The sequence below is a fragment of the Columba livia genome, chromosome 17, assembly GCF_036013475.1.
Source record: "Columba livia isolate bColLiv1 breed racing homer chromosome 17, bColLiv1.pat.W.v2, whole genome shotgun sequence".
Taxonomy (NCBI): domain Eukaryota; kingdom Metazoa; phylum Chordata; class Aves; order Columbiformes; family Columbidae; genus Columba; species Columba livia.
In genome coordinates, this window is record NC_088618.1 from 2194334 (window position 1) to 2206368 (window position 12035).

A 12035-nucleotide genomic window follows, 5' to 3' on the forward strand; every position below is an offset into this window, starting at 1 on the left:
TGAGGGTTTTGTAAAAAGAAAAGGAAAATTTTCAGTGTGTGGCCGTAGTTGAACTGTGTGCATTATCTGCCTGCTTTAGGGAAGACTTGAAAGTAAGTATGTATATTATATATGTCATGAATTCTTCTACCTCCTGTTTATTCCACATTGCTGATCAAGCAATTTCTGTGCAAAAAATAACAGTTATGAAACTTGGAGAATTGGTGAAACTGAATACATCTAAAGAACTGTAATTCAGGAAACAATTTGCAGTCACTTCATTGATTGAAGTGACTTCTAGGCCTTTAGTGATGAGTGGCGCTTTGGAGAGGGTACACCTTTGCTAAAGGTTAACCACAATACATTAAACTTAAATGTAAGTGCCATTATAAATTCTTTAAGACTTGCTGCAAAACCCGCCCACCCTGGTTACATCTGATATTTCAATCTAAGTGGGGCTGCCTGCCATTCATTTCAGTAGATGCCAATTCTTGTTTAATTTAGGGCAGAAAATGTGTTGCGCCTCCTGTAATGAGGGTTAGATGCTGTATCAGGGCTCTGAGAATCACTGCAGCACCAGGGGTCACTAGCACTCCATCAGTACCAAGGATCTGGTGAAAAACCTGGTTGATTTGTCATAGCAACAAGCCTATTTTGCTCTGAACTTAGTAGTACTGCCAAACAGGCAACTGCTTCAAGGTCTAATGTATACACACAACTAGACACCATATGTGTTTACAAAGACGTGTTTATGAAAGATGACAAACTATTGAGAGCTGCTATTCTTTGTGTATTTGGGTTTCTCATTCCTTCCAAATTCTTGAGCACTATTGTGTTTCCTTGTGTATTTCATACTAACCTACAGTCAGCCTATAAATTATTATACCTACATTTCACTGAATCTTTGGAAAGTACGTTTTAAATCTAACTCCCAGTAACCAGGCCGTGGCACTAAGAAATGCAGTACTTGAGAGTTGTGCAGAGCTGGGCTCCTGGATTCTAAGAGATGTTGGACACAGAACATGAACCGGTTCTCAAAAGAAATTTCTAATCACTGAAGATCTGCCCACTACTCACAGTATTGTTTTATGAAAATATAATTAGTACATTTTAATGACCTTTATACTAAAAATGTCAGGTGATTAAGCATAAAAGTTTGATCTCATTTAATAAAATTGCTGTATTTTCAGTATTTTTTCTGCTAAAATTGAAGGTCTAAATGATGAATTTAAAAGCCTCTGTAGATAATAGATCACTATCTGTAGTAACTTATTAATTAAACATGGAAAAAACCTTGGGATGGAATTCAGCAGGTAAGATGGAAAATAATTTTTATACCTCACATGCTATGTTCTAGTTAGCAGATTTTCTATTCAGTCTAGGTAAAGCTAAGGACAGTTTTATAAAGCAGAGGTTTTCTTTCTGGTTCATATTGAAAACACTGTAGGTTTCTCAGGGCTGATAGCTGAGTCCTGTATCTTCTCAAAACAAAGCGACACGAGCACATCGCGAAGGTCAGGAGGTTTAGTGTGCAGAGCGGGTGGGGCAGGCTGCGGGTGGCGGTTCTGCGGGTGAGCTGTGGTTAGGCTGTGGAGACCCTGTCCTTGGGAATGGAGACGTTATTTCCAAAGCTAACATGTGCTCAAGAGGACACCTGTAAAATGAAAAGCTGTTGAGGGATTCTAAATGCATAGTGATCACCTTTGCTGAAGATATCGAAGGCTGAGGGAGAATTCCAGGGAATTATTCTGTATTCCGGCCTTATGCTTACATTCTCCCCCATGCATCTGCTTTTGGCCACTATGGGAGACAGCATAGCAGGCTACACAGACCTTTGATCTGTCCTATTCCTCTATTCATTTTCATTTGATATAAACAAAGATTGAAAAAAGGAAGCTGGCAGTGCCTGCAGGGAAATGTTTTCATCATCTCCATAGTAATTTTTAAATGGGCTTTGCCATCTTTGCTTGTAAGGCATCATGTCAACTTGTCTCTAGTTACATCTCAGAACAGCCACAGTAACATCTCTGTTCTGTTATTTCATGTTATCTGCTCCTAAAAACCACTGTTAGTTTTGTAATTACACTGAGAATGTTTCCAGATTTCTGACTGGACATTGTTGCATGTTGACACTTACATTCCAGCCATTTGGATCACTTTGCCTGTTGTAGCTTGGCAAGCACTGGTACTAATATATGGCATTTCCCTGCTATGGAGGCTTGAGTTCAGCCCAGCCAGGAAGAAGGAATTTTGTTTGTACCTATTATTTTTCTCTATGCTATATAAATATATGTTTCTTCCTACAGTGATTGTTTTCCTGATGTGCACACATACTGTTTAGTTTATTTTTTGAGCTTTTATTCGAGCTGGCCACTGTGTCTTACAAGATTTGGTCCATGTAAATCACCGCACTATATTGTACTGTGAATACAGTAACTTGCAGCCAAAGCATCTTTTAAAGTCCTGCCATCAGATGAAGCAGGTTAATATATTAGTTCATTAATTCAAATAAAGAAGTCCTCTTGGATACACTTTTTGTCTATTGGAGTGCTGCTGATTTGGCTGATAACAGCCTCGCTGTGTTGTGATAAGGTCCTTTGTCATTTTTAGAACTCATTTTGAACTAGGCTCTTTCTGAGTTTTCATTGGAAGCAAGAGAAGGAGAGTGAAAACTCTGACTGACATCATCTACTTTTTCAGTTATTGTGAACTGACAGCAAGTCCAGCAACATAAAGTAGCCTGATAGGAATACTATTCACCACTAAGGTTAGCGTTTGATCATTAAAGAGATAGGCACTCCAAGGGGTATTACCATTGACAGTAGAACTACAAGCTGTCAAATAGATTTTTATTTCAGCCTGGTGAAGATGTTGAACTGTATCTTCTATTCTCATACAACAGAAGCATTAGAAGCAAACCAAGGAGTTTTATTTTTTATTTTCTTATGTTGTGTGTGAATAGATGATAATTAGTTTTAAACAAATTAACAAAGATTTCATGCTTCATCCTGCTGTCACCAAAATAAAAAATCTAAGTGCTGGTTAATGTCAGAGTAAGATCCAGAAATTAAAATGAAATTGAAGAGCGTGACTCAGTTTGGTCTTTGCAGCATGTCCCATTATCTCATTCTGATTTTCATCTTATTTATGTGGGAGCATCACAAAGACTTCAGCTGCTGAGCGTGACTCAGCTGGCCCAGACGTGGTGCACACATGAACAGAAAGAAATCCCTTCCCCAAAGACTCTGCATTACCACAGATAGATGTGATGAAGAAACGAGTGACAGAAACATAAAATAACTGCAGAACAGCTCGTGCTTTGCCTTATGAATGGCAGTCACAGTACACCTGCTGCTTCATGACAACTAAATGTTTTCAAGACAACACATTAAATTGTATAGAATTGCTGGGAGGTCAAACTGATCATGCTGATTCCTTTTCATCTCTGAATCTATGATTCTAATTGCTCCTTATTTTGGATGTTGTGCAGTAACAAACCCAGATAATCCATTTCAACACCCTCTGTGCAATCTTCAGGCAATGTGAGGGAAGGAAAACAGGAGTAAAAATCTCTGTCTCTAAAAATCAATGGTAAAGTATGCACTGACTTCAGCAGTGCCAGGATTTGTCTGAGTTTAATGGATTCAAGTGAAAAATATTTTTTGGAGAAAAATGTGTAACTGCTCAGTTTAAAAGACTCAATAATATGCCCTGCTATTCCAGGTCTGTGGGCACTGAGACAGAATTATTAGAATGCAATTGTCTTTTGAAATGAATTGTTTGTTTTCAGATCACCGAACACATTCTGTATTTCCATGTCTCTATATATCTGTATCTAAAGTGAGGAGTATTGGGCAGAGGGACACTTTTGCTGGTCCAGCTGGCTACAGTCTTTTCTCTAGTCCACTGTTCTTTGCTGGGTCAATAGGGCTTCTCTCAGAGTTGCACTTCTAGTCAATGAGGGCACAATACTGCCTCAAAAAAACCCCAACAAAATCCAAAACCCACAAAAAACTCAAACAAAAAAGTGAATTGATAAACTGATTAAAGCAATTAGCAATTTTAATTACATAAAGCAGATTATATATATCAGTTGATATATCACATTGAAGATGAAACAAGAAGTCTCAGGGTAACGATGGATTTTCTCATTAACTTGCTGGATGCAGATTAATCAGTTTCCTGCCTTTACAGTGAGCCATAGGTTGGGAGGATGCAGGTCTCTTCAGTCTCTCTCGTGTTTTCCTAAAGCTAGTTCTTCCTTCACAATTAGTTGTGTTAATTGCCCAGAAAAGATTATGCATACGTGCCAAAATAACATATTGCTAATAAAACAGGAAGATGTTTTCTCGTTACTGACTAGTAGGACTTGATGTGATTTTCCATGAGCGGTGTCTCATGGACTAACTAGAGGGCCAGGCTGGGGCTGGTACAGTTGCGGTGTTGTCACCTGCACCCATAGGAGGAAACGCAAACTGGGACACCCACTGCAAAGTGAAACTTGGCAGATGGCCCAACCTTCAGCTGTCTCTTCAGCAGAACATCCATGGAAGCAAAGGGAAGATTATTTCTGTGTAGGGCACATGCAAGAAATGAATAAATTTATTGTTCCTGAAGGGACTGGAGGCAACAGTTTATTTGTAAGTGCATTGGCTTTGAGAAGGCTTGACACCCAAAGGTGGCTCATAGGGATAACAGGATAGTGGAGGAGGATGTTGACAAAACATTGCGTCCATTCATACCTACTAAAGGTAAAATGTCTGTGGAGAGCTTTGGAGTGAAAAGGGTATTGATGCATAAAATCTAATATTTAGTTAGTGACCTTTCAGAGTGACTTCTAAAAACAGTAAGGAAAAAAAATCATAGAGTGTTTTGAGTTGGAAGGGACCTTAAAGATTATTTAGTTCTAAACCCCCTGCCATGGGCAGGACCACTTCCACTAGAACAGGTTGCTTACAGCCCTCTCCAACCTGGCATTCAAATAATAGCCTAGAGTATCTTTTTTCTTTCTTTCACAAGACCAAATTTGGAAATTAATCTGTTCAGTGAGTAGCAAAATCTCGGACCAGGATAAAGGATCCTAGGTTCCCTAGTGTCCATATTTTTGTTGGAAAATTAAGTAAGTGCTTCCAAGTCAACTATTTCAACAATGGTGTTGCAAAGTATTAATATGTTTTTGCCATTGTCTCTTTCGGTCCAGTTACCCCTGAATGACTGCATGGCAGTAAAACTGTATGTACAGAACTTCTCCAATGTTGCACAAAATAACAACAAGCAAAATCCAGGTACTGGCTATAGAGTCAGAAACTGTAAAGGGAAGAGAATCTAGGTTGTTTGGGGGTTTTTTGATTCAAAGTTGTTGTTTGGTTTGTTTTTTTTTCTTGAAGAAAAGTTGGTAACAAAACTCCCCACACTTCGATCTGGAGAGAAAAGTGCTTTCTTTTTTGCACTTTTCATACCTTTTGTAAACTATAGGGAAGTTCTCCTTTTCCTAATCCATCAGAATAGAGATTAACCAGTATGTTATGCTGGCAAATTTCACCTAACTACTGAAGGAAGCTGGGCATTGACTTCGTCCTCCACATGACAATTGGTTTATCTTGTATAGAGAGTATTTTATAATCATTTTCCTATGTTGGACAACATTGTAAGTTTTTGGCCACAACATACTATATATCATGTCAATAACAATTTATCTTCTTTCAGATAGTGCATGTTCTGATTAATGTTTCAGATATAATGCTGGTTCTAAAGTATGCTTCATTTCAGGTCTAGGGAACATCTCTGGGGTTGCTAATACTTCTAAAACGGATGTGTTCTTCTAAAATGAATTCACAACATTACACAAAATACAGCCTTCTCTCATTGCATGGCTGTTCACGTATTTCTCAGTGTCAGCAAACAAAGTGTACACCTTCAAAGCTTATTTTGATGGGCCCATTTTAAAGCTTCAGCTTTGTGGATGTTAATATAAAAACAGTGGTTTATTGCTCCCAAACATGTTCTCCATGAAGGAACAAAGTGGCTATAAGTTCTTGTAGCCACTTTGTTTTTGTAGTCTGGGCTGTGGTAAATTGCATTTTGCTGACATTCTATCTGCCAAGGGTAATATAAATCTCATTATTAAGCTTGACCAAAGGGTTGGGTGAGCTGAATGGTTCTAGCATTGACAGAATTGAAAACCTGAGGTCTGTTATTTTTCCCCAGCATTTTTGAATACTCTTTAGACCAGATGTAGGTATTCTTTTTCTTTTGTTCTTGCACTATGTATGAAGCATTTTACAACAGAGTCTTGCATTGTTTCCCCGTTCGCCTGCACCACACTTGGTTTGGATCCTGTCTCAGTGTCGTAGGGAAAGCTGAACACATGATGAATTCGGCCGAGGGAAGGAGCGCAGCCCTCCCCACGTGCAGCGCTGTACACATGCCAAGGCGGTGTGCTCGCCCGCTCCCGGCAGCGGAGGGATGCGCTTTGTTTGGGTGCCGGGAGAACCGACGCTTGTGCCGGCCCCGGGGCCGCCTCCCTCCCGCCGGGGCCGGCCCGGACACTGCGGGCAGCGGGCGGCTGCGCGGTCCCGCCGGCGGCGGCTTCGGGAAGCCCGGGAGCGGCACGGCTGGGCTGTGCGTTCGCTGAGCGGGGTGCGGGGGGAGCAGCTGCGGCCCCGGTACCGGCGCGGCCACGGATGCCGCTCCGTGCAAAAGCTGAGCCGCCGCCGGGCACCGGGCTCCGCGAGCGCCGGCGCTCGCCTCCCCCGCGGCCTGGGGGGACCAGGCAGCCCCGCCCCGCTCCGCGCCCCGCTGCCCGGGGATTGGGGCTGGCGGGCTGGCTGGTGCGAGGCGGGGCTTGGGCCGGCTGCTTATTTATTTATTTGTTTCCCTCCTCTTTCTGTTATTTTTTTCGCAACACCTCCCGGCTCCAATCTCTGTCTCTCTGTAAACAGCAGCCGCGGCACGCGTAGGATGGGCCGGGGCCGGAGGAGGCGGCCGGGCGGCCGGGCCGGGGCCGGCGCCCCGGTGCGGGCTCCAGCTGAGCAGCAGCCGCTGGGGCGGCAGGTCCGCCGGCCCCGAGAGCAGTGAGCACATCGCTGGCAATGACCTTCTGGAGGGAGCCGCTCTCGCCTCCTCCCTCTCTTGCAGAAAGTCAAACAAGTCGATTAGGAAATTGAGAACTTAAAAAAAAAAACAAAACAGAGAGCGAGAGCGCAGTACCAAGCCCCTGCCTCCGCGGCTGGATGATTGCTGGGCTGAGCAGCATCACCTAAAGGAAAACTTTGGTGGCGCCCGGAGCGGACGTGCTTTTCCAGCGGGATGCGGGCACTGGCGCGGTGAAGCGCGGGCGGGCGGGAGCCCGCGGCCCCCCCGGCTCGGGTGTTCTGGGCCGGGGGCTGCTTGCCGGTGTGGAGCGACTGAGGCTCGGGACCGAGATTTTAACCACAGCTGTTTCCTATTTATTTATTGAGAGGAGAGGGTTTTTCTTTCACAGCACCATTTGTTTTGAAGGAAGGAGGGAGGTAAGGAGAGTGTTAAACCTAAAGAAGTGAGTCCTCTCTCCGAAGGAAATGCCTTGTGCACTCTCCAGATGACCTTTTCTTAAAATGCAGCTTCTCCAGCTGACCGATTTTTATTTTGATTACAAAGTGTGTGAAACTGAGCTGTAACTTCTCCACAAACCCTAGGATGTGCACTTCTGGGATTAGCAATATGGGGCATCTCTTGTCACCTCTCCTCTTGAGTCTGGCAGCAGTTTTTTCCAAAGGTAAGGCTCAGTCTCCTCTGTCTGTTCCACTGCATCTCGCTTCTTGTTCATTTTGCATACAGAGCCTCTGTCCCTTCTCTCTGTAATGCCTTGAATGTTGATACCCACAATTCATGACTGGAAGACTTGGGGGGAGTCATGTGCTAGTCAAAACCAAAGATACTATGATGGGAAATCCTGAGTGGCAGAATTTTTACGCGGTGAGAATTTTGACTGTGACAAACAGTACCCATTTACTGAGGCATTTGTAACCTCCCAATTATACTTTTAATCATGTAGTAGATGCTGGTGATGAGCTGAGCTGGTATCCAACCAGCTTTGGAGTGCGAAGGGTTTGTTATCTGGAAATCTGAAGTCTTCAGGGGTACAAGCTGTTGGTGTTAGCTGCCCCACAATTGTCTTCTATGTAATTTTTCAAAATAAAAATCGTGTCTCAGTCTGGCTGGCAATGGTTTACTGGAACAGAGAAATAATGTGCATGCTCAAATGTGGGGAGATCCTGAACCAGGTGTCTGATGTTCTGCATGCTGAACAGAGTTTGAATATCCTGACAGCATGACTTCAGACCACTCTGATATCTTCTCATTGTTTATAGGCAGAATCGCAAAACCAGCATATAGGCAATGCGCAGACTTTTGTGTGTATTTAAATCCTGCTTTGAACTTAAAGTTTTCATTGATGGCCCCAGCAAACAGGTGAATGCATTTTTGTAATACTTAATTTACATGATTATGAGCATTCCTGTGGAATGTACATTAGGAAAAAAATACCCATTTCTCCTGAGAAGACATTGTGCATCAACAGCTGTAGTTTTGTGAGGAAAACAAAATTAGTATTCATATGTAGTTACTCTTCAGAGACGAATAATAGCATATGCATTTAATCTATGATTTTGCAAACATACTAATAAAGAGTTCTGCTTATAAACATCACTATTTAAGAAAGATACTAGTTACTCTTACCACTTTTTTACGCTTCCAGCTATTCCTTAGGTGAGTTATTTTTACTAACGACATTGTGTCCAGAACTGAATTTACTAACAGAGGGCAAAATACCCAGCTGTTCATTGCTGCGGTGGTTCCTTGTATTGAATTCACTTCTCCTTTTTCTCTTAGAACAGGTTAAGAAGGAAAGGAACAAAATTGTAAGTCTCCTCCAACGTTATCTAAATGCAGTGCCTACATAAGTACAGTTTTAAAGTTGCAATTGGGAATGCACTAGCAGCAGGGATTGGGAGCCTGAGTCTTTTCAAAAGGCTGCTTCATTCACACTGCACACCAGTAGCTTTTCATTTCCCAGCTAGCTTGTAAATTATGTATTTTATTATAAGCAATATCAGTACTTTGGATAGGCTAACAATGCAAGAAGAATATTAACGTTTTAATCTCCTATTTTTGATGTATGTCAGTTTGCAGCCTTAAAACTGCATTAACATAGTGTTTGACTGAGATTGCAGCTTATTCCAAGGTTGGAGTATAAGTGGTATTTCAGTCCTACAGAGTGCAGTGTTTGTTTTATTGCCGGCTCAGCAGTTATAACATTCATATATGATTTTATTCTTGAATGTTACTTATATCTTCTTGGAAAGGTAAACATAGAGAGAAAAATTTGACTTGGAAAGGAGATCTCTTAGGTGGAAAAGAAATGCTATAAAAACTGATGAGCGAGTTTTTTTCTAGGTATCGTGCTTGTGAAGTCTCCTTAAATCTGATATGTCTTGAAACCAGATGCACAAGATCCAATTAGAATTACTGGCATTGTCTCTGCTATTTATTTTGCACTTCAGATAACCAACATACTACTGCGTGATTGTTGGGACTCCTTGCATTTAATAATACAGATCTCTGTCTTTAATGTAATTGACTATTTTCATACTTGGTATCAGACTCCATCTGTACTACTGTGCCTTGGTACACTCCGAACAGACCAGAGTGTTCCAGAGGTTTATGGTAGAAACTTGGCAATGTAGAAGGTTGATTTCACCTGCACCGCATAAGGAGAGAAAACCAAAAACATAATAAGACTTGATTACTACTACAGGGCATGTTTCTTCTATGGCTTTCTGTTGCTAATAGAAAAACTCTCATTTATGACATGATGACAAAGTTTTCTTGAAGAGATAAAAAATCTTTCAACATGCAACAGCAATCAGCTGCCTATTGTGTACAGGTCTGTTGCTGATTACTCAGAACCATGGCAACACACCTTTTTACTGCACAGTTTCCAAATCTTTCAGGTAATAATGTTGAAGTCTTGAGAATACTATTGCAGTCTTGCTTTGCTTTTAACTCACAAATGCAGAAAATAGCTCCAGCCTGAGAAATGAAATGTTGTTTTCAATAATGAGCCCAGAACAATTGGTCACAGATGATATAATCCATGTATTTTAACATATTGTCCGTCCAATTATATATGTGTTCATGTACATATGTATGTTAGAGAGAGGACAGGGTTTGTAAGGCTATGGAACTGTAGTTATGGGGGCAGTTGCATTTCACAGCTTTGTCTTGAAGTAGGAGTTTTCTTGAGTCAGTCCTAGGGAGCCAGTTCTTGCTCCGGCAGTTGGGCATTTTGCTATTTGATATCAACTATGAAAAAAAGTGTTAAGAAATAATAATTTTAAAAAATAACCTACTCCAGTTGACATTCATGAAAACACAGACTAATACAACAGGTACAATACAAGGGGAAAACCTCTCATTAGCTTCAGTGGAGTAGAATAAAAACTTTGATACCTTACTAGAACACCAGGTTCCATGCTTCGTGTAAGTCTAGAATGAACTAAGGATCTTCTGTAAGACACTAAATGATTTTAGGATGGATATTGCGCGACCTAAGATTGAGGAGTCTTTTACATTATAAATGTTTGTTGTCAGATAAAAAACCTGATTTAATTAATTTCAAATTTTGGGTCTAAGTAAACAGTACCAAGTGAGCCAGCACTGGGCCCTTGTGGCCAGGAAGCCAATGGTACCTGGGGTGGGTTAGAAGGGGGTGGTCAGTAGGTCAGAGAGGTTCTCCTGCCCCTCTGCTCTGCCCTGGGGAGACCACATCTGGAATATTGTGTCCAGTTGTGGCCCCTCAGTTCCAGCAGGACAGGGAACTGAGAGAGTCCAGCGCAGCCACCAAGATGCTGAAGGGAGTGGAGCATCTCCCGTGTGAGGAAAGGCTGAGGGAGCTGGGGCTCTGGAGCTGGACAAGAGGAGACTGAGGGGTGACCTCATTAATGCTTACAGATATCTAAAGGGTGAGTGTCAGGAGGATGCAGCCAGGCTCTTCTGGGTGACAACCAGTGACAGGACAAGGGGCAATGGGTTCAAACTGGAACACAGGAGGTTCCACTTAAATTTGAGAAGAAACTTCTTCACGGTGAGGGTGGCAGAGCCTGGCCCAGGCTGCCCAGGGGGTTGTGGAGTCTCCTTCTGTGCAGACATTCCAACCTGCCTGGACACCTTCCTGTGTAACCTCATCTGGGTGTTCCTGCTCCATGGGGGGATTGCACTGGATGAGCTTTCCAGGGCCCTCCAAGTCCTTGACATTCTGGGATTCTGTGATTGAGTGACTTCTGCTTGTGTTCTGCTGAGCGTTCTGTGTTCTTCTCATTCATCCTGAGCTGAAATTTCCCACAAGTTGTTTCCTAATGAGATCTCAGGCCACATAGCTGCTGGTTTGATTTTCTTTTTCTTTCAGTTTTTATAATGTGGAGACTTGGCAAGTGTATTAGGAAGGATTACCAGATAGTGCATTTACAGTGATACCAGCTTCCTATTATAGGAAAGTGTGTGTGTGAGAGGAAATCTCTCAGAAACCAAACACCCAAACATTTAGTTTTGGTTATGTTAGAGGAGAGAAGTAGCTGGATATTTGGATTTAAATTGCCTCAGTTTCGTTTGGAATTATCCATAATACAGTATTTTTTGAATGTCTTGATTTCCATTGAATCTTATACTTAGATGCGCATAAAGTACAGGTGTAGTCAGTAGTTTTTATTGTAAGCTTTGCCTATGTGCACAAAACCAAAATGTTTTCTTAAAAACCCAGAAGACAGAGGAAGTCTTGCTAGCCTGAGGTTCAAGCTGTTTCCATCAAACCCAAGTTTTAGTACTTTGTCCCAGCTGCACTGAACTTACAGTCTTTTGAGACATTATACAAAGGAAGGGGAAACTAAGTTGCACTTTTTTGCTCTTATTGTGTTTTCTGGCCCAGTGACCTTCTGGGAGAGCCCCCATTCTGATTTCTTTTATTTCAGTAAAAATAATAAATTCAGACTAAGCTAAAAAATTCTACAGCTAGACCCATG

At 42.0% G+C, this 12035-nt stretch overlaps 1 protein-coding gene across 3 annotated transcripts in view; it reads left to right on the plus strand.

The window, feature by feature from the left end:
• TMEM132D (transmembrane protein 132D) overlaps window positions 1-12035 on the plus strand; it is a 226691-nt gene that overhangs the window by 14745 nt on the left and 199911 nt on the right. Inside the window, exon 1 of one of the 3 annotated variants that reach the window (XM_005498362.3) lies at window positions 6800-7735. The exons of 1 other annotated variant lie outside the window; for it this stretch is intronic. In XM_005498362.3, coding sequence (XP_005498419.2) covers window positions 7657-7735 — 79 coding nt within the window. In that variant the 5' untranslated portion in view covers window positions 6800-7656. Of the gene's footprint in view, window positions 1-6799; window positions 7736-12035 lie in introns of those variants that run through there. One more of the 3 variants, XM_065032802.1, reaches the window with a different exon arrangement.